The sequence below is a fragment of the Formica exsecta genome, unplaced genomic scaffold, assembly GCF_003651465.1.
Source record: "Formica exsecta isolate Colony F162 unplaced genomic scaffold, ASM365146v1 scaffold62, whole genome shotgun sequence".
NCBI classification, from domain to species: Eukaryota; Metazoa; Arthropoda; class Insecta; order Hymenoptera; family Formicidae; genus Formica; species Formica exsecta.
In genome coordinates, this window is record NW_021853381.1 from 20,836 (window position 1) to 45,636 (window position 24,801).

The 24,801-nt window shown below is 28.2% G+C and overlaps 1 protein-coding gene across 1 annotated transcript in view; it reads left to right on the forward strand.

Moving 5' to 3' along the window:
• The first annotated feature begins 12,562 nt into the window (after positions 1–12,562).
• The window catches only part of LOC115242744 (scavenger receptor class B member 1-like), a 23,113-nt gene continuing 10,874 nt past the window's right edge, over positions 12,563–24,801 (forward strand). The window contains exons 1-4 of the mRNA XM_029819268.1: positions 12,563–12,907; positions 19,262–19,360; positions 23,820–23,911; positions 24,551–24,711. Of these exons, the coding sequence (XP_029675128.1) occupies positions 19,327–19,360; positions 23,820–23,911; positions 24,551–24,711 (287 nt within the window). The 5' untranslated portion in view covers positions 12,563–12,907; positions 19,262–19,326. The remainder of the gene's footprint in view (positions 12,908–19,261; positions 19,361–23,819; positions 23,912–24,550; positions 24,712–24,801) is intronic.

A 24,801-nucleotide genomic window follows, 5' to 3' on the forward strand; every position in this document is an offset into this window, starting at 1 on the left:
ATAAGGTCAAATTAACTAATAAAGGCTCTTATGAATATATCATACGAAGGAAATAAAAGGCAATCAAGAGCCAGCGCAATAATTTGGGCACATATGTTTTATTACAATCAAATTACATTGATATTTTGACTACGTGATAGACAAAATCACAAAAGTAATAATACGCAGAAGAAGAGTGAATCACCTATGTTGTCAGATGGTAAATGTTATACAATGTAATTTCGAGACAGAAAGAGACTGTCCGATAAAATATACTACATTAAAAAATAATTGGCAATATAATTATATTGAACTTGAGTGAGTCACCCATGTTGTACAGAAGGCAAATGTTACACGGAAGGATGTTCGAGACAGAATTTAATAAAATTTTGTAATATATTTTGTGTGTATATATTTTGTAATTAAATATATTATATTTTATATATCTGTATTGTATTTTTTATTTTATAAAGCAAAATAAGCAGATCTTTATATAAGCAGATACATGATTACATGATGTGCGCTCAATGTATTCGGGCATATCTGCTTTAAGCTGGCACGCAGTTACACAACGCACGTATGCTCGACAAATTCGGGCATATCTGCTTTAAACAGGCATGCGGCTATACAATGCATGTGGGCTTGATATGTTCGGGAACATCTACTTTAAACAAGCAAGCGATAGATTTTTATTAGACAACAATTAGAAAGTGTACATGGAGCAATTAATGTCTGTATAAAATAAAGTCAAATTTCAAAAAAACAAAAACCACGCGACAAAATTTAATAAATTAAAGAACAAGAGATATTATATAAGTTAATAGATCTTGAGTTATATACAAATAAAAATTAAATTATTAAATAGAAAGCGCAGATGTTTCAGTCTTGGACTGGACTCTCTTCAGTGTTTAAAAAAAAAAAAAAAATAGAATAGCAAACGGTCAATAAATAAAAAAATCTATTAAATTAGATATTAAATTTCTATTAGATTTTATATTGTTCTATATATTTGCATTTATTCCCATATATTTAGAGACCGGATATAACAATTTGTATTTATAACATAACAAAACACATTAAAAAAGCAAACTGTTTTAATAAATTACCTAAAGAATGCGAGGTACAAAAATACATGAATAGGTACGAATCTTGATGCACAGAGTGTAGCACAATACATATTTTTGCTTAGATGACTGTTCTCCGAGGGATATAAATCAATGAATTTTTCTAATTTTTCAATCATTGATAAAGAGGCGTTCTTGTATTTTATTTCAGCGATATCATACTTATTTGCCGTAAGCTGTTTCAGGATTGTTAATGAAAGAATGTGCTACTTGTATAGATAACACTATAGATATAGAAAATATAGAGACCAAGCATATACTCGTGGGATAGGTGAGGGGAATGAACTCCACTGCGGGACGATGCGACGAAGTAAATTGTGCCTAAATTTGATTGGCTATTATATTGCGCAAGTTTGTTCATTGTTCTATCTCTATGGATAACACAGATCTTATATGCATTCTATAACTACGCACAAATTCTAAATTGCGTTTTTCAAGGAATATATAATAATGAAGAAAGCAGTTAAAAAATAAAGCTTTCTAAAATTAATCCTTGATTTTGAAGATGTGTTATTTAATATTATAAAGTAACTATCTATTAAAACCATTTTATTTGCTTATTTCTGGGCAAAAATGTGTATAATTGCATTATGTTTATTATATTTGTCAATTACAAAATTATGTTTAAATTTTGAAAAATCAAAACTTATAATGTATAAATACATTATCATATTAAATGCAATATTAAATGTATATAAAGATTGTTAGCGCAATTATTAATTTTGTTTATTGGAATACTAGCTACGCTGATTCTTTATTTTTTCTACATTGTATTATATCTAATTTATACGATGAAAATAAGGAAAAATATTTGATTAATCATATATTTTTCTCGTATTCTTAGAATGTAAAGTTGTCAAAGTTCATAAAGTATGCAAACGGGTTGGTTGTTACCTCCCAATGACATTATACTCAGGAATTAATTTGCATTTAAACAGTAGAATGCTCCTTTTTATAGAAGGTGATAAATATTCTATTATCTTATTATCAACCGTGATAGACAAAAAAAAGATATATATATAAAAAATAATAAAAAGAATAAATTTTTCAGTTTCGTATTTCTTTTTTTTTAGGGAAAGTAAAATTTAGAAAAGTGAAAAAAATTGTCCATATATATACATATATACAATATATATATATGTATGTATTCGGGCATATATATATACGTATTCGGGCATATATGCAAATATTTGCAAATTTATATTTTCATGCACGGTGTGCATATATAACTGCCACTAAAATTTTTTATTTTTTTACAATTGCAAATATTCGCATAACTTAAAAAAAAAATTTTTTTTAAGCTGAAAATTTTTACTTAAGTATTTAATAATATTGTAAAAAAATAAAAAGTTTTTATCAAGTCGTTGTGCTGCAAAAATATCTAGAAAATGTATTCATTTTCGGGAATTTAAACGGGTATACTTACCCCCTTAACTCTGATAACAAAAAACAATTTTACAAATGGATATTTGCTATTTATATGTATCGACGCGCATTGCGTGGATATCGCGCATACCGAAATGTTAAGTTAGGTTGAATTTTGTCACTAAAATGATCGCAAATTAAGAATGTATTCTTAATTTAAGAAAATATTCTAAAAAGACATCACGTACAGAAAAGGAAATATCCTTATTCATTAAGAATATCTATTAAGAGAACTTATAAAGTATGCATTTTAAAATTTTTTCGATGTTATATATTTCTATACTCTTATTTTTCACTTTGGAATTATATTTTATTTTTACACATAAACACACATACACATTATCAACTTTTTTTCAATAAAAATATAAATAGAATATAATATGAAATAAAAGGTATGCAAGCGAATACTTTGTTGTACAGATACTTAACTGATTCGTAATCTATGACTTAAAATATGTAAGATGCATAATACAAATTAAATCATATTTAGTTTTAAAAAAAAATATTAAAAAACAGATATTTATGAAATTTAATATTGATCTTTATATTTGTATCTATATATTTTATTACTGAAATTTAAATATTTGAAAATTTTGAACAATAAAATACCTTTCACGATGTATGAACTTAAGATCGCCAATAAATACATAATTTTTAACTTGTACCAAATTTATAAATTTGATAAATGTATTGATAATGATATATGTAGTAATAACATGTATCATATAAAAATAAAATATTTATATATGTAGCATTGCGAAGATTAAGGCTCCTGTAGGCCTATTCTCTAACTTCGTAACGATGTTGTCGTTATCGTCACGCGTCGTTGCGCAGCTAAAACGTATCGGAAAATAGCTGCGCGATAACGCGTAGCGATAGCGAATTTGTCGTTAAAAGTTACAAAATAGGGCTGCTGGATATTCGCCGCGGCCATAAAGAAATCGTGACGTCAAAAGATGAGAATGACACGCTGAGAATTTTTGCGTGCTATTTTTAAATAAAAAGATATTTTGATGGAACAACACTACAGATCGCTTTAGCACACTTGTAAAATTGTCCGAAAACTATACTTTTCCCTTGGCAGTTAATAAACAGCCATAAAATGAGTGTGATACGAAGCATATATGCTTTTAGCATAGTTTTCGGACAATTTTACAAGTGTGCTAAAGCGATCTGTAGTGTTATTTCATCAAAATATCTTTTTATTTAAAAATGGCACGCAAGAATTCTCAGCGTGTCGTTTTCTGACGTCATGATTCCAATATGATCGCGGCGAGTACTCAGGAGCCTTAAACGCTTTTTATCGACGAGGATATTTTCTTTCTTGACATTTGCGACCTTCCGCAATGCAAAGTACTAGACATGTATTATCGACAAATGTTTATCCATGCAAAAATGAAATTATACAAAACAAACAAAAACGTATATTTAACAGAGAAAGAAGAAAATGATGACGTTCAAAATAAAGATAAAATTTATTTTACTATGTTTGTAATCGTTTAATGACGAATATTGTGTGAATCCGCTGTAATTCTCAGAAAGTTTTCTGAACATTGGTGCTGACAGAAGTTTCTTAGAATTTGCTTAGAAAAGTATCGCAAGACATCGCAAGAGTTGTAGGTACAATCGTCAACATTAGCAAACATTATTTAATGATTGAAAAGACGTCATCTTTCTAAAGGAAGATTAATAGATCCGACTATTAGTCTTGCATTCAGATGTTCCTTTGTATCTTTTTTTGTTTGTTTCATATATTTTATACATTTTAATGAATCATTCATTATTTTATTGCTATAAAATTATAAATAAGAATTTATTAACTTTGTTCTCTACAGTTTATAGTAAAGATTATTAGTTTTAAGAGATTAACATAAATCATAAGCAAGGTATGTATTTTTAATGATACATAGATCAGCAAGACAAATTAATTCTATATTTTCATATAATATTACAACATCATAAAATTAGTGCTTTAAGTAACATACATTGAGCTGGACAATCAAATTATGACTGATCAATGAAAGTATAGTTGGCTACTATTGGATTATAAGCTTATCACTTACAGTTTTTCCAATTTATAATTAGCTAGTTATGTAAAACTAATATAGTTTTTATTAGTTACAATTTTTTCAGTTAATAATGTTGCATTTATTACCGGAGGCAATATTGACTTTGAACCATTTTTTAAGCTTTATAAACTATCTTACGCATTGCATACATAACTAGCTAATTATAAATAATTTTTTAGTTCATTATTAGTTATACAAGATAGATAAGATACTTTATGAAACTTGCAGACGCGCCTTTGACATCACGACCATACTAAAGATATTTATTTAAACGCGGATACGAAAGACGAGACAGAAAGAATCAAAGACTGGTTAATAATGTAATAAATGTTTGCGTATAAAACAATAATAAATAAAGGCTCTTCTAAACGTAACAAACAAACAGAGACGAAGGTAATAAGAGCCACGCGCAGAAATTATATGTATTTTATTTTATTTTAATAACTATGAGTCATAGAGAGTACGCGTACGTTTTGATCCCTTCTTCGGATCATCTTCAGCGCAAACAATAATAAATTAAGTACAAAAATATAAATAAAAATACATAAAAAATAAATAAAAATCGCAATCGCAATAAAAAGTCAAAAATTAAAAGCGAAGTCAAGATGATGTCTTTCACGTCATTCCCACGTAAACGAACGTCTTAGCGACAAATTCTATTGTCTCATATATAATTTTCTTTTATGCGAAATTAACGAAATTAGCGAAATTTACTTTTGCGTTGGCTCTTTTCGCTACGCGCTTATACTCGCGCGAATTGGTCGATTTTTTAAAATTAATTTTTCAATAATTATTGAAGAAAATAATTAGAATTTAATTAGAAATTAAGAATTACTTTTCTGCGTTCATCTCTCTAATTATCAATTAATTGCGTGCACCGTTTTCTACTGTCCTTCACACAGAATTGTAAGTTACATCTAGCTCTGAAACAATCTTTGTCTCTCATGTCGTTTTTTATCATGTGTGCTTCGACGCTCTCGTTGCAGGTCTCATCTAACTCAAAAATGTTAATTTCATTGAGATTAATTAAATCATCTTGTCTCTGCCTCTTGGCCTATCAACCGAGAAAACGCCGCACCTCTAATAAAAAATTTTATGTGCATTCGATTGAGTGCATTCGAGATCTCGATTTGCGACGACAAGTCGTGCGATAACAAACTTGCAACGCGAGGAGATGAGCCAGCATTTTGTTCGCGGTAAAGACTTCCTGATGCGCTCCCGACGACGAGATCTCGTTACACAGTAATTTGAAAATAAGCATGTACTTTCCGATCCACTGACAATATACATGGTTGACCCGCGATATATCACAATTCGAATCTTGATCTTTCGATTTTTAGAATTAATCAATGATCGACACCGAGTTGTTTGTCATGAATGTGACTCCTTGATACGTAAGATGGAATAAGAAAACTTGAAGGAAAACAAAAGTTTTTGTGCTCTGACAGAACGTCTCAGTCTTTAGAATGTTTGAGAAGCAAAAATAATAATCTATGTTTGTGAGTGCGACCAAGACTACAGATCTACGATATACTCACTGGAAATTCAGAGAAAAAGGATAGATACAGGACGCACTACACGCATTTATGTTAGCTTTCGCTGATTAATCTTTTTATTGCTTATTGATTTATCGATGAGCATAGAGCTGAATAGCGATCCGCGAATACAAGATGCTCTCGTCGAGCGCGAAGTGCACACGAGAGAGTCAACATATACAATACATTATTCGGATACCCCAATCCACGTCACACAACAAGGCGTATAACACTTTACAATTATCTCACATAGAAACTCACGTGCGATTCTAGCTTACAATTCCGTGCTTACAATAAATCGCGTTATTCTTATGATCTTACAATTAATGCCACGACAGACATGGTGCGACCCACGCCGGATTCTCGCCGACTCTTGATTTTGGCAATTCTCCCACTTCTCGATAATACAAGCATACAATTAACATACGACTAGCCCATGCTGCCTAGTCGTTACACATATAATTCTATACAATTTAATTTAATGAATATGCCGCTTTCTCGAACAAAGCTTAAAAAATTCTTCAAAGTCAATATTGCCTCTGATAATAAGTGCAATAAATACATAATATTTTATTTTTATTTCAGTTTATAATCAACTAGAGAGAAATGCAATGCATTTATAAATGTTATATTTACGTACATCTCTGTGTAACACCACTTTGTGTTCATAAAAAATTGACAATATTTTTTCCATTGATACTAAATTAGGAAACAGGAAAATATATATAATAAGAATCAAAACGTGATAATTAGTGCGCAAATTTTTGTTGTTGCTTGATTTCAATAACAAGTATGTATAGATAAGTATGCGTAGTATACATTGTAAGTAATATCGTCAGTATTCTGAGTCCATTTTTGTTATTATGCTCTCATTGATAATACAATTATAACAAAAAAATAATCTTTTCTTCCGATTTTATAAAACTTTTTTTTACATAATATATAATTTGCGACAAAATTCAAGAGAATTCTGTTTATTATATGTATATGTGTCATATAAAATATAAGCGACATGTATTTTTTATATGATTATTCTTTAAATATCTTTTATTTAATCAAGTTAGTAGAATTCTATCTTTAATTTTGTCGTGAATTATAATCTAAACAAGATCATCTGAAGTGACTTTTAATTTTTGCATTTAAAATTGAATATTATCAATTGTCAATTAAATGTTGAAATTATGTCAAAATGATAGTCAAAGATTTATCAATAATTTATACTATTTTGATATCGATTTGATTAGAATTTTAACTTTATTTCAACATTTAGTTTTCGACGTCAACTATATAGGTATTTCTGATTAGGATAGCAATGTTCAATAGAACTATGGTTGTAGCTAAAGATAAGAAAAATAGTAAGTAATTTGTGTGTGTGTTCATTTTAATTTATGTAAAACTATCTACAGTGATTTATATTTAATCTTTAAATTTTTATTTAACATATTATCTCTCTAACAATAAAATGTATATCACACACACAAAATAATAAATATGTATAAGAAGTGATGTGTGTGTGTGTCTTTATAACATATACAGGATATGTTACATAAAGTGTTATAATTTTTTTTCTGTGAAACTATTAGAGATGGTGAGAAAATTCTTTTGGCAGTTTTTATGATTCGTTGGGGCCTTTTAAATGACAAACAAGGTATCGCCGTCAGGCTCTTCAAAAAGTTATAACAAAATTATACTTTATTTTTTTTATGGAATAGTATGTAATGTTTTTTTAATGTATGTGATAACATTTACTTAATATGTTTTTTTCATATTCTGTATAGATTATGATTATGATCTAATAATTTTAAATAATTTGCGTCATAATTCTGACGCAAATTATTTAAAAAAAATCATAGGTGTGGCCGAGAATGCCACATCAAACATTTAATGACTACCAATGTTGAAACGATATAATTTGTATCTAATAAAAATTTTCTTCATCGGAAAATAGTATCGTGAATAAAACAGAATGATTCCAATTAAGTTCCTGTTCTAACTACATACAAAAACGATGTTAAACGGTGTATTCGGTGTTAATAATAATTTTTAAATAGATCTTGATGTAGCGAAATGGATGATATTTATGCTATTGTAGAATGTATGATGGACTCTCTGAACTGTGACTAATTTCACATTTCCTTACTAATTGACGTACGCGGATTTCTATATTTATATTCCTTATAGTCAGTATATTTGTAGCATTATTGGTATTTGTTGCGCTTTTTTATTTGTTTCACTTCGAATTTAAACTACTAATATGACGAAGATGTTGCTCCAATCGTAGGAATATAATATGAGATTTCCCAATATTGTATCTCGCTGCAAACTCTTGAGCTGCTCGACAATTTTCTTGGCATTTGTCTAATATTAATAGCATATTCACACATTCATCAAAGTTTGCCATTCTTTAAGGAATCTATATCGCCTACTGAAACTATTTTCCTATTGAATTAAACTAGTCGAACTAGCAGATATGTTGAAAAACTGTCTTGAGAAATAGTCTTCAAGCCACTAAAAAGTAGTTTTCGTCATAACTCTTTAACTATGCCAAATATGAAAAAATATTGCTTCCACAGCTTTTTTCATTTGCTCTGTATTCCATGATTTTTGTTTTCTTTGTGGCTTTGATGAAATGTTCGTTCGAGGCATCTTCAAAATGAAGAGAGTTATTAACTATACAAAATTGACATCTAAGACAACTTTTTAAAAATAAAAAGGACCATTACAATCCCTGCATTTAATATGGGCCATAATACCTGCAGTCACAGGGGGTCATCTTAAATACATTAGTATATTTCCAACAATATAATGAGAAAAAAGATAAAAGTGAAAAAATGTGTATTTATCTTTAGAACGTCGAAGTATACTTGTTTTCACTTATCATAAGAGATTCACTTTCAACTCAGTTAAAAAAAAAAAAAAAAAAAAAAAAAACTACAGGTTAAAAAAAAATTTCATTTTTCATGTGCACTTAAAAATGTTATAACACAAGTTAACAGTGCACAGTAGCGTCTATCTAGTACGTAAAATGTTTTATGACTAGTAATCTTTCTAATATTGTACATAGCCGGGATATTAGATGGCGCTTACAATATATAAAATACATTAGGGGGCCAACTTATCCGCAGGGGGCCACCTTCTCCTCTAATTATTATATAAGAAAAAAATGTTTAGTTTAATATAAAAAAATGAATTATATTGTTTGCTGATACCTGGGAAAAAAGATCAGTTAAATGTTGGTTTAGAGATTATCTATTTGCTATTTTTAATATGACTTATTTTTATTATGACTTATATTAATCATACTTATCTGTATGTGACTGTATATTATATTTATTACTATATTATACTATTAGTGTACTACAAGGTATCCCATTTTAATCTCCCCCCCAAAAAAAAACTTTTTTATTTTTGATTGTAGAACAAAATGCTTCAGACAAAAGTTGTTTTGAAGGAAGTCACCTGATGGTGATCTTCATTTGATCTTGGATTAAAGTCCAGAGGATTATCCCAAGATCAACTTTATTTTGTTAAACGGAACCCCCTATTTTTTATTGCATATTCATATCCCTTCTTGAGACCTTTTCAAAACACTAGGGGACACCCCATATATTATTTTTGCTTTATAAATAATATGTTCTCGTAAAGTTATATACATATATACAGACTTCGAGGAGTAACAGGTATTCTTTTTTTTGTCGAGTCAAATCTCTTATTTACTAGAAAAAATATCATAAATCATTATTTATGAAAAAAGTATGACACATTCGTGTATATATGTGAAATAATATTTTTTTAGTTTTTTTTTGATATGCATATTTAGATGCGTTCTTTAATCGATGACATTCACAAATACTATGTAAACTAATATTTGTTTGCATAGTATGTAACAAATCCCATTGATGCGACTGATGTTTTGGCCGTTTTAAGTATTCCGTAAACCTTTTTGCGTAAAAAATAAATCTTAATTTAAAAGTCAAAATCTGCACTTGGTTCTTTTATAGACTTCGTCCAGTACTTTCCGACTGTCAATTGTACTAGTATTAATTACTGTAACCGGTTTTTGGAATTTTTGCTTGCGTCATTATCAAATATAATGGCGGGGATCAATCAGCTCAATAAGATAAACTTATGTTTTACTAAATACTGCAAAATGTTTTTACGCACATACATATAATATACATAATTATTTCTAATCAAAAAGTTTCAAATTGTTTGTTTGACAAGTTTGGAGAATTTTGAGAATTTTATATTATACCCGACAAATTTTATTATACCCGTTAATTTTTTCTTAACAAAACAGCTTATCAATAATTGCAAATATCTACAAAAGCAATACTTCTTAATTTTCAAGAATAATGTAATGTTGCAAACACTCTCGAATATTGTACGCGCGCGCAATCATTTTAATTGCTATTTTTTATATAATCTCAATATAAACTTCAAAGGATGTAAAATTTTAATAAGCGCCAATAATTTTTGAAGTGTCCAAAAACATGTGAAAATTAACCGCTAAGTCTGCGATGATCGCTCTTACCCAGCTCAATGTCGCCCGCTTCTAGAATCTCGTTTAACCAGATATAGGATAGCAATTCTTTCAATCGAGGAGGAAGTGATCAAAAAACTCGATTACAAATATATTATAGAAATATTCGCAAAGGTTAAGGCCAGAAAACATAATTTTCAAAAATTGCTTTTATTTTATTTTTTTACAAAACGTATTATTAAGAAAAAAGATATAAAATATATTAATCCTCAACAATATTAAAACAAATATAAAAAAAAATATATTTACAAAAATTTTAAAATATAAAAAATATAAAAATGCAAAAAAAAAAGAACGGAACCATTATTTTGCTACATTCTCGTCGTGATTCTGAGTAGCGCTAAAAGCAGGAATTTTTGAGGCTATTTCTTTATTTGCTTTTGCAACTTTGCGTGAGGGCGCGTGAGCGAATTGCAGCGTAAGACAGTCGTAACGGTACTGAAAAACTTAAAAAAAAAAGTAAAATAGATTGCAGCCTATATGATATTAAATATCGCCAAAATAATTGATTTAAATACTTTTATTGAAAATATATTACAAAAAATATTGCTCCGAACTTTCAGTGCGCAGAAGTCTATTCGTCAAAACAATTAACACGTTTTTATGCGCTTTTTTTTACAGATCTCTTATCATATCTATAGCAACACATTTTTTGCAAATCCATAGATCGATTCAATATTCATTTGAATCAAGTCTGCTCAAAGTCTTCGAAGTAAGAAGCTATCAATCTCTCGTTGTTTGATTTGTTCCTGCTAGTGCGTTGTGCGAGGTTAAACGCACATTGCGCAGATTTCTTGAGACTTAAAGGAATCTGGCAATTTTGAAAAACAGATTTTTTTCGGCGTGATGAACCAGTCTTAATGTCATGGAATCCAAGAAAAAATGAACTTATGTAAGTACTTATATATTAAATATGTATATAAGATTAATGGATATGTATAATTATATTCAAAATTTGGCGCGACTGTATATGCGTATATACAATTGCGTTAATTTTCGGATATAATTATATATGGCCATATATGATTTTATGTCCAATTTTTCTCGGGATGATTTTTTAATTTTTACTTGACTCCACCATTTCGCGCGCGCAAAAGATCCTTCTGATATTTGATGATCAAGAAATGTATGCCTTTATCAATATAATCTGAGAGTAATATTTAATAATATTTATAATAATGCTAGAAATCGCGTAATATATAATGCTAGAATACTATTTGATTGTTAATTAAATCTCAATGATTCAGCTGATATTTTCTCTTGTACTCACATCTGTAAAACGCCTGCTTATTTACAATTTACATGTAAACATACAAAAGCGAGCAACACTTGAAATGTAAATTTCACGCGTTAGCCTTATGAGTGTCTTTTTGGCACTGTTGTTTGGAACTGGCCCATGAGCAGTTTCGGATCTTTTTTATTTTTTTACGCCATCCTTTCTCGCGAGGATGGTAAGAATATGGTCACTCTCTTCTCGGTAGTAAAACGTTATGAGAAAGACAGGTTTGATTTTTCATACAAGAAACAGCAAACATTGATTGCTCGCAAATAAAATGTAATAAATAATATTATAAAAAATATGTATCTGAAAAATCTTTGATTTTGTATTTTTCATAACTTTAAATTAAAATTTCTAAAAAGAAAAAATCTAGTTTTATGTAATCTAGAATATATGTATTTTATGCAAATAACAGTAAATACTAATATTAAATATATATGCATAAAACATTCTATTCATAGTTTTCAATGACGATCACAATTATAGGCTTCCAATATGAATACATTACGAGCAAATGAAACAGTATATACAATTGCTATAACCGGTGGCTGTACTGGATCTAAAAGGAAGGTCCATGGTGGGGGGGTAGGTTTACCACCAACGACGGTATAAAGAGGACCGCACACAGGTCTCGTACGCATTATACGCACGATTGGAAAAGAGGGAAATTATATCAACGACAGCGGCGACTCACCAAGACAGTGTACAATCGGCAAATGAAGTATTTTTCTATTGCATTTTCCGAAATTCTCTATTCGTTAGTTTCAAAGTAAACGGCGCTTCAGTGAAAGTATTTTTTTTCGTTTAATCCTCATCAAATTTGTTTTCGCGCGGACTCGAAAGTAATTGTGATAAGTGAACCTTGATTTTTCCGTTAAAGTGTCAATCCCATTGTTGCGCAGATAACACTATCTCGCGCGGCCTGCTGGTGCATCCCTTGCAGCAAACAAAAAGTGCGTAATTCTCTGCTCTCTTTCTATTGTATAAAAATGTTATAAGATAAAATAGATATAATTATAAAAAAGTCAAGCAACAATCGTAATGGCAAAATTAATTTATTTTATTTAAAATATGTTTTTTCGGCATGGATATAGCTTTAGGCACGATCAATCATTGACTGATTTCTAAAGACTCTTTTTCAGAATCGTTTTAAATACTCTTGCCGGAACCGTTTGAATCGTCGGAATGCTATCGTAATAAATTCCTTTCATTGGAATTTTTAAAACAGATTTTTTTAAACGAAAGCAGAGTGTCAAATCAGGCGAATATGGCAGCTTTTTAATCGACATATTTCATGACGCGTACGTGCGATGATAATGAAATTTTTACAGTTGATAGACCTGATTTAAGGCTTTAAAACAATATCACTCTTAAATAGTTGGTACTCCTTAACAAATTTAAAAAATTAATCCGGTTATTTAATAGACGCTTCTCGTATATGTATGTATGTTGAAAAGATAGATATTTATAAGATACATACGTATAACGTTTCGCTTTTAAGAATATTGTCATAACTTTTAAAAATTCAATTAATTTTCATATTTAATATTTTGCCTTTTATCAGCTAAACAAATAATGATAAAATTGTTATAATTAAAGCACGTGAAACAAAAAAGTAGATAATATCTTAACATTTTGAATGTTTTTAAACGTGTTTAAGATATTAATATAAATTCTCTCAGACTGTTAGCGGATAAAAAAATCCAAATATTTTAGATGATTTAAGACTGTTCTTTTCTAATGAGTTTGAGATCAACAGAATTATTTATCATATATTCATACTATGTTATATGTAAAAATGAAATATATTTTTTTATCAATAAAGCGTTTTGCTATCGTTATTGCTAGAATATTACTATACGCACGCGCGAGGATATTCTATTTATTATTATACAAAAGTTCTGCTTCTCTTATCGAACCCATCTCTCAGCGAAAATAAGCGATATTATCTCGCAGTTATATTGCCTGTTATATTACGTCCAAAATATCTCTCTGATACTTTTAAATTTATATTATTTAATTATTCAATATGTTATCGGGAAGATATTTTGGGCGCGTTATAACAGATGATATAACTACAAGATAATATTACTAATTATTGCTATGAGATGTAACCGATAAAAAATAGAGCTTTTGTACGATAACAAATTGCAGTGCACTTATTATACTGTAATTAAATTAATAAGAGAAAAAATATATATTATAATCTCCCTTCTGTAATGTACTTATCTGTATATCTTTATTATACTCGTACGGATGAATACATTACATAATTTTATATCATTAATATTGTGTGTATAAATATCACATTCTGCATCTTTTTCTGTATGTGTGTGTGTGTGTGTGTGTGTGTGTGTGTGTGTGTGTGTGTGTGTGTGTGTGTGTTATTTGCTCTATTTTTTTTTTGATTTTGTTATATTGCCTGTTATATTACGTCCAAAATATCTCTCTGATACTTTTAAATTTATATTATTTAATTATTCAATATGTTATCGGGAAGATATTTTGGGCGCGTTATAACAGATGATATAACTACAAGATAATATTACTAATTATTGCTATGAGATGTAACCGATAAAAAATAGAGCTTTTGTACGATAACAAATTGCAGTGCACTTATTATACTGTAATTAAATTAATAAGAGAAAAAATATATATTATAATCTCCCTTCTGTAATGTACTTATCTGTATATCTTTATTATACTCGTACGGATGAATACATTACATAATTTTATATCATTAATATTGTGTGTATAAATATCACATTCTGCATCTTTTTCTGTATGTGTGTGTGTGTGTGTGTGTGTGTGTGTGTGTGTGTGTGTGTGTGTGTGTGTGTGTGTGTGTGTGTGTGTGTGTGTGTGTGTGTGTGTGTGTGTGTGTGTGTGTGTGTGTGTGTGTGTGTGTGTGTGTGTGTGTGTGTGTGTGTGTGTGTGTGTGTGTGTGTGTGTGTGTGTGTGTGTGTGTGTGTGTGTGTGTGTGTGTGTGTGTGTGTGTGTGTGTGTGTGTGTGTGTGTGTGTGTGTGTGTGTGTGTGTGTGTGTGTGTGTGTGTGTGTGTGTGTGTGTGTGTGTGTGTGTGTGTGTGTGTGTGTGTGTGTGTGTGTGTGTGTGTGTGTGTGTGTGTGTGTGTGTGTGTGTGTGTGTGTGTGTGTGTGTGTGTGTGTGTGTGTGTGTGTGTGTGTGTGTGTGTGTGTGTGTGTGTGTGTGTGTGTGTGTGTGTGTGTGTGTGTGTGTGTGTGTGTGTGTGTGTGTGTGTGTGTGTGTGTGTGTGTGTGTGTGTGTGTGTGTGTGTGTGTGTGTGTGTGTGTGTGTGTGTGTGTGTGTGTGTGTGTGTGTGTGTGTGTGTGTGTGTGTGTGTAATTTGCACTATATTTTCTTTGAATTTTTCGTATATAAAAACGCGCGTGCAATAGAAGTTTATTTTTATTAAAATGCAAATGAAATAGTTAAATATGATATATCATGTTTTTATTTATTAGCGCAATCGCTTATTATACAATCTCATGATTTTTGTTGATAATTTATACGTCCTGGAGCGTTATTTTATACGCTACCGACAATTACCGGTGTCTTGCGCAAATATAATATACCGTAGAAAAACCACGTGCAAAAACACATAACGACCCGACAATCGTCAGAATAGCCCTCTTGTTTTTCGATTACAAGTGGTTACACGATAAAATATAATAATTGTTCTTTCATCACAGCGCTTTCTTCAGATCATGTAATTAGCGCACAGAAAAAAATTATCGAATTTTAAATGTTTGATAAACGATAATAACGAGCAGTAAGAAACCATAAAAGCTCGACATCGTATAAAACTTGTATTCTTGATATGATATGGCCCAGTCAAAGATCAATCTCCTTCTAACAGTAAAATCTACTTCTGGCAGCGAAGGAGATACCAGATAGTGCGGGAATACCAAAAATATTAAATAGATTTTGTGCAAAGTATAAATAAATTGCAACAGCAATTAGATATAAAACGATTGAGTATACATTGTACAACGATTGAGTATATTATGTGTGTGTGTAATTACGATAAGATTTCTTTATTCATAAATATTAGCCAAACACGCATTCAAATATTTGATTGTGAATTTACTTGAGTGTAATTGCTGTTATTAAAATTGCGTTTTTAAAGGCCAGAATTCGTTATAATCAGATATTTTTAATACTCTTATATTATTATTAATAAAACATAATTATATATAAAATCTGCAAAATTAAAGTTTTACGTAATTTCCGATATAGTTTTTTTACATTTTTATAAAATTACAAACATAATTTTAAATCGTGATTATATTTTGACGTTTATATTGCCGAGTTTCTTTTATATATGATTATATATAAATAATAATGAATATATTCTAAAATATTTATAAAATTGTATTATTATAAAAACAAAGAGACAACGTAAACTATGCTGTAAAACAAAACATAAATATTTTTATATATAAAGAAATTTATCAATAAAAAAGTACATGTTGCTCGCGTGTTACATTAAAACAGACATGATCAACATAAGCAATAATTAGTACCCCAAAATCATTAGATCACATAGGTTATCAGTAAGTTATAGCATGATAACAAGATAACTAGATATAATAATTATTTATCTTTTAATGATGTTATAAATTATTTCATTTTTTTTTTAAATAAAAACTTAATCCGTTTCCGTCTGAATCGTAAAAGTCATTAACCCGAAATATATTAATAAAGGAATCCAAAAGAATCTTAATTCTGTAATATATTTTTATTATTTGATTTAGCATCTTTTTACATCTCTATTTAAAATGTTAATGCTGATAATAAGAGTGATCATCTGATTTATATATGTGATTTTTATATTATATATATATTTATTAAACAGTGACATTTAATACTGATTACAATCTATACATGTACAGTTTATAAACATGCAGTTTATAGATTTATGCATTCACGAGAAGATTAATGGCACTTTATATAGTAATAACTTTTTTCTATAGATTCATTTACATACATTTATTATTAGCTGATTTCGAAAGGTGTCGAGTATTCTTTCCGACTAACTTCGACAATAGCACACAAATCAGGATCTTGACACTTGACACGGTTCTTTGTCATGTCAATATACTTTAAACACCATCTTTATATATAACTAGCAATATGAGCATATTTTTGAGAAATATTTCTCTATTAACAGGTTCAAGATAAAATTATTTAAAAATCTTTCGTAATATACCAATTATACATAGTTAATCACAAATACAAGTATATTTAAATACATTATTACAAAAAAAATTCTTATTATTACTTATAAAAAAATTAAAAACTGAATTCTATACTCATAAATATTATTTCAAACAAAAATGTGCGTAAAACGGAACCTGCAAAAAAAAATAAATATATGTTGTATATGTATATGTGTGTGTGGTATTATATATTATATGTTTCATATAAATGATTCGGTTATTGCCTAGTCATTTAATTAATATTTGGTACATTCTGTTTTTGGTGTGATATTTAACATATTACCAATCAGTAACAGAAATGATAATTTAAAAATTATATGAAGAATCGAAAATTATAAATAAACCTTTAATTATATATAAAATTATATATAAAAATTATTTAAATTACATATAAAAAATAAGATTTATCACGAAAATTAAAAAAATTAAAAAACATATTTTATTATACAATTTTGGGGATGTAATTTAAGAAAAGGATTCATTAACAAGAATTCAGCGAATTTATAATTAGCAATGCTTTTAATCGGCAAAACGCATACGAGAATAAGCCTTCATTGTTGATCGTGAACTTAAGCATGAACTTGATGACGTGGATTAATGATGCTTTACGCGTATTTTGTTATCAAACTGTGATATATGAATAACGATTATTCATGTATTCATTGTCTAATAGATTGCGTGGTCATATAATGGGAGATAATTGTAATCAACATTTCCAAGTGTGGATAATCTTTAACATTATAAGAAATAAGAAATGTAAATGTACTTTGTACACAAGCAAAAACAATTTGATTAAGCATATTGCGTTGCATCTATTTTAACGTTGGCAATTATTGTTTTATTAAAAGTTTTTGTTGCAAGAGCATTGCAAAAGAGAGAGAAAAAGAGAAGAGCTGCTTAATTGAAAAAGTTGAATCTTTTTTGTTTTTTTACTTTATTATAATTTTTTTATATCAATATAAAAGATATTAATTATAAATTAAATATACATCATCATTATGCATTATTATACACATAAAGCACAATACAATTTAACAATTCCTTTTTTATTTCTGAAAAGATATTAATCATAAATTATACACATCATCATCATTATACATATCATTATACACATAAAGCACAATATAGTTTAACAATTACTTTTTATTTTTATTTTTATTTTTTATTTTATAGTTTTTAATATTTAAAACATGCAATGGATATTTTGTCATTAAAATAAATAATTATTATATTTGTGTAATAAATTATACGTGGCATTCAATATTAGATGGCTATATTAAATATATATTTTATGCTTCTATGTAACGTTGCAAAACGAGAAAGAGCAGATGCAAAAAATGAATAAATTGATATTAACATTGCTAATTTCTGATATATATCTTTATGATGTATTCCATAATGGCGTAATCTGACATCGTCGTCTCGTAAGTCAGCTCGTTAGAGAAGCAGCATAGGGAAAAATCTCCGTAGAGTTTGTATGGAAAAGGATAGAAATGTGACTGTTATGTAAATATGAACAACATGCTATTAGCATCGGCAAACTTACGGAGAATGTCGTTTAAATTTACTTGTATGAATCAATTGTATGAACAAACAGTGCTGCGCGGTCATATGCTCACGTAGCTAAAATGAGCCGAATAGATTTATTAAAAATTTTATTTAAAGCTATCCATTTATTAATAATAGTTAGATAATTTTTGACATTTTTTTACTAAAATAAATTATTAACTAAGATATGAGATTATATGTATATTGAGGCAATCAATAAAGAAAGAGTTTTCTTTTTATAATTAGTCATTTCTTTTCGATTGTATATTTAATTAAAAGGAAAACATAAAACAAATTTGATAGGTGAGCAGTCTTTTCTCTCTCTCTCTCTCCCTTTCTCTTTTTAAAAATTATTTCTTATATACTGATCTAAGAAAAGTACAAACATTTTTAACGAATGTTAATGAATATATTTAACCAGTTCGACGTAGCATTCTTACATATAGTTTGTATATTGTTAACCTTGGTTTATTAATTATATTCTTGATTTGCATAATGGGATGTTCTACATTCATTTCAGGATTCTACAATCAAGGTAAAGAGGGGAAAAACTTACAATAAAACGAAAGGAATCGGGTCGCAGCCATGAAATCTGTGATCGCATTGCAACAATTTAAGAGTGAGTAATGTTTGATTTATAATGTAAGGACGCACATTCCACTTAAAAATAATAACGACAATTATGATTATTACATCACAGAGTAATTCGGAATATGATATATGTCATTCATGCCATCTTTGTATCATAAATTAAATCATGATATTTTGGAAATTGGATTTAGATTGCTTATTTACTAATTACAGATAATTATGTAACTTGTTTTTTACATTACATATTTTCTATAAAATATTACATATTTTCTATTAAATATTACATATTTTCTATAAAAGCAAGCAATAAAGCTGATATCAAAAATTTATTCCACATAAATATTATAAGTGTGACTGAATTGTTATATATAAATCTTGCTTTGTTTCGTATTAACTTTGATTCTACTTAAAAATGGCATAGCTTGCCGCAATTGCAGATATTGTAAAATATTAATCTTATAGATCTTTTACGTAAATTTGTGCAAATAAATGTTATTTTAATTTTATCTCCTATAAGAAATCATATATCACAATAAAACTGTAAAAGATTCATAATAAAATTGAACACAAGCGTGCGTAATAAATGCATATCGATCTTTTATGGTGAGGTCGGCGATCACAGCGTCGTACGAATCTTTAATAACGACAGCTTGGTCAAATCAAAGATTTCGAATGAACGCAATGACCTTGATTGTCCTCTTATATTATCTCTTACAGATAATACTACAGAATCTGAGTCAAGGTAAGTCGCTATCTACTGCAGATTATACATCTTATATTAGGGCACGATCCATGTTGCTTGAGATACACGATATCTAGTAATTGTAGTGCAAGGGTTACTCAGAAATTAACTTCTGGTAGGCTTGCAAAATAAAACAAGAAACAGGAAAAACATTTTATTATACACAAAAGTTATTTACATATATACACTACTTTTTGACATAATCACTATCCGAAATGAGGTACTTGTCATAGCACGGCACAAGTTTTTATAACCCCTCATCAAAGAATATAGTGTCGACAAATTGAAATCTTAGCCAACTTCTAACACTGCTCATCTGCTCCTCATTGCTCTCGAATTGCTTCTTAGCCACATTTTCATGTATGTAAATAGATGACAGTTACTTGGTCCGGGCTATAGAATAAGTGATCGAATTTCCATTGCACTGCTCTAGATGTTCCGATGGGGATTTTTCGAACACCCTATAATCCGGAATTTGCATCAAGTGATTTTCATCTGTTCACACGCATGAAAATGTGGCTAGGTATGCAGTAATACGAGGGCAACAAGATTTGGATGGCGATTATGTCGAAAAGTAGTGTATATATATAAGTAACTTTTATGTATAATAAAATGTATTTTTCTTATTTCTTGTTTTTATTTTGCAAACCTACCAGAGGTTGATTTCTAAATAGCTTTCGTACCATAATGCTAAACGAAATCAGTCAAAATATGTAATTAAAAAGTTTTATCAGAAAATAAAATGTTTAAAGTAAAAGAGAGTGTGTTCAAAACGCATCTTATACTTATTTACATATTTAATCGTATTGTGCGAAAATGCAATTCTGATGTTTTCATTGTTTGAGTGCATAATAAATTTTATGCACGGTCAAACATCGAATATATAAATGATAAAACAGAAACATTTTCCTAGAAAAAAAGCATCTTTCAAGGTTTGCTCAGAGGCTGTTGTCCTCAATATATTTTGTTTCAGTTTATTTATTTCGATCATAAAAATCCTTTTAATATCTTTCGTTTATAGCAAAGGATTATAAACGATTTATAGCAAAGAATTATAAACGATTAACAAGTTTTTCTACGCGTAAAACGTATTTAAGGATTAAGAATAGAATATCTTTATTTATTACTCGCTTTAAAAATTTGATTTCTGTTGAAAATGTGTTTTTGACAAATTTAAAAAGCTTTATCTTGAGTTTTGCAAGCTTTTATTTGAAATTTTAGAGAATCTCGTACAATTTGTCTGGTTTCTTTTTTGTAATAATTTTCTAAATGGGAAAGATTGTAAGGATTGTAAGGATTGCGTGGAATGACAATTTGATAGCATTTCAAGGTTCAAGCAATATATTCTGCAGGTTTTTGAAGTGTAAATTAGACATCTTTTCAAATATGACTCTTAGAAAGATAAGAATAAAAGGATATTTGCGATGCTGTACTTGTGGATATGACCCTGTGAATAGAGAATCACTGATAATATTTATTGCTTGGTAAACACGCTATGACATCTCGTTTTTCTATTTTTAGTTATTATATTTAACCGATGAAGACATCATATTAAGCATAAGCATAATAATAAACCTATTTCTTTTTATTTGGTTAACATAAGTTTAATATTTTAATACAAATTATATATTATAAATTATGTATTACATAGACTAATAACTAAAGGTTCTGTGAAATTTTTTAAAACTTTTAAAAAACTTTATATGTATATTTTTCAATTTATTTATATATTTTTTCAAAAATTTAGAATTTTAAAATAATGTGCTAAAAAAATATAAAAAATTTTGTATTCTTTAACTTTATCTTTTCTATCGAAAATTTGAAAACATTAATACTCAAGATTTTGATGAAATTTCTAAAATCAAGCATTGTAGTTTATTATTTTAAAAATTATCAATGCTTTAATGTAGAACTACAAAATATCTTTTTCCATTCTAATTTTTTATGTTATTGCCAAGATAAGTAGGCAATATTTATTTAATATCGTAGAAACAAATTTGTATTTTTGTATGCTTTCTCTCACTATTTCTTTCGGCGTTCGGAGAATTTTCCTTGAAAGATTTCGTTAGTCATGCAAAATATTGAACGCTACCTTGATAAACCGGCAGTCAAATACAAAAAAATCGTTGCGCGCATGTCACGCGTCACGCACGCACACAACGATCCGACAGTGCCGAACCAAATTCCGATGATCAGACAAAATCAAAGGTAAATGGATGGGAAAATACGTGCCGAAAGACTATTTTTTGACACTTAAAAGCGCAAAGTTGTAAACAAAAATTTCAACAATATCCAATATTTTTTCAACATTCTCGTATTTGACTCGTATACTGAAAACCAGTGGTATGCGTTAATATATCTTAAACTTAACGTGCCTAACATTTAGTGTGCTCCCAGTTACTTGATCGATAAATGTGTCAAAGTAAAACAATATATTCTAAATTGCTATTATGAGTAAAAAAAACTTTATTATATTTTTTGTATGTGCCAAATATATTTATCCATTTTACCATATATGTTATATAAGTTTTTAAGAGATGGATCTGATTGGAAGGAGAGTAGAAAAGAATTTGTGAATAGATGTTCAATGTAATCAGGTTAAAATAATAAAACGTCTCAGAATTTAGATTAAAACATTAAGAAAAAATATTACTTTAACCTTACTGTTTATATCACATACAAAAGTTTACGTTTAATACCATCAATAAAAGATTAGAAAATTTAATTAAAATTTGAATATTAGACACATAAGTTTGCACTAAAAAGTTATAGTATTTTTAATTTTAGAAAAAAAATATATATATGTATAATATACAGTATATACCTATATGTCAACATTTTAATTAAATTCTCAAATTTAATTTTAACTATACTGACATTTGTGATGCTTTAATCTATATCTTTATTTATTATCTATTTATTCTTAAGATAATTGTTTTGATCATTTTATATATATTATGATTTTTACTGTTGCCAATAATAAATGGATCACCATATAGCATATATCTTTACATAACTTTTGTAATGTAAGACGTGCAATTATATAATTTTAAGCAGTGATATAATTGTAAGAAATGTGGTACGAATACGAAAAGTCGATACGTTATCATAACGACATACCGTTATATAACTATTGGCATTAAAACGGTTTTCACTGAGAGCCTCAAGAATTAATGTCGTTGAAAATGAAAAATGCGAACACATACATGTGAAGTTTATTGAGCAATAAAATCGCATAATATAGTTGTTATAGTTGTATCAAATTTATGCTTAAATCGGTTAGCACGGTGTTTCGATAAAAATATTATCCTTTAATTTACTCTTAATTCAAATAGAATAATAAAAATTATGTTGATTTTTATTAACTTGTGGCGTATGTTGCATCATATTTTTTGTATAGCTTTGCAAATACTTATCATAAATATTTATCATCGTTTTGCTACTATACATAAATTAATACATAATTTTGGATACTTTTTGAATAATAAATTTCCTAAAAATAAGTTGAAATTGATTATAAATAATTTACGACCACACTGTCAATGTATGATTAATGCTAAGTGATAATGACAGCTACTAATGATGGTGTCTTATCCACTTGAAATTGATTGAGAAAACAGATTAATTACTATACATAGTAAAATTAGTTGTAATTGATGTAGAAATTCTCGCAAAATATCTCGCGATAGCATAAAGTATATAAAGGGATCGATCTTTCATTAAACAATACATTTTTCTTTTCTAGAATGCATCATCTTATTTGCGGTGGGCATTGCATGTAGTTCTTTAAGTTACATAATTTACGTTGTGGATCCCATAAACATGTTAATAGAATATGTAAGTATATATAATTAATAGAAGATGTAAATAGCAATGTAAAAAAAGCAAATAAAATGTAAAAAAAAGATCGTGTAAAAAAAAAGTTCTAAATACAAAAAAATGTTTAAATTGATTTATCTTATTAATTAAATAAATCAACTCTTTCTCTAGATTGAAATATTATATCAATTATTTAAAAATAGAAAGGTAATTTTTTGCAGTTTATATATAATTTAATATCTGCGAGAACTGTTTACAATTTATCGACGAAATTGTTACATAAGAGAAAAAGCATTTAAAATAAATAATAAGTTACTATAACATTATATAATATTATAATATTACGCATAATCTTCAAGAAATTTTTTTAGATTGAAAAATTGAAAGAAGAATTTTTTTAGATTGAAAAATTGAAAGAAGAATTAAAAACTTTTTCAAAAATACAAAAAAATTTCTTGAAGATTATGCGTAATATTATAACATTATATAATGTTATAGTAACTTATTATTTATTTTAAATGCTTTTTCTCTCATGTAACAATTTCGTCGATAAATTGTAAACAGTTCTCGCAGATATTAAATTATATATAAACTGCAAAATAATTTTTTTTGATAAAATATGTTTATATTTAAAAAAATAACTTACTATTTTTATAGAATCTACAAATGGTATCGCACTCTTTGCTCTTCTCAATATGGAAGAAACTACCTGTTAATATTTATTTATACGTGTATATATTCAACATTACCAATCCAGAAGAGTTTCTAAGCGGCAAAGAAAAGCTCAAAATTCAAGAGATCGGACCATATGTCTATCAGTAAGCTTATCATTCATAATTATTATATATTTTGTTAACATAAAATATTATTTATATACATGAAATTTGTGAATATTATATATATATATA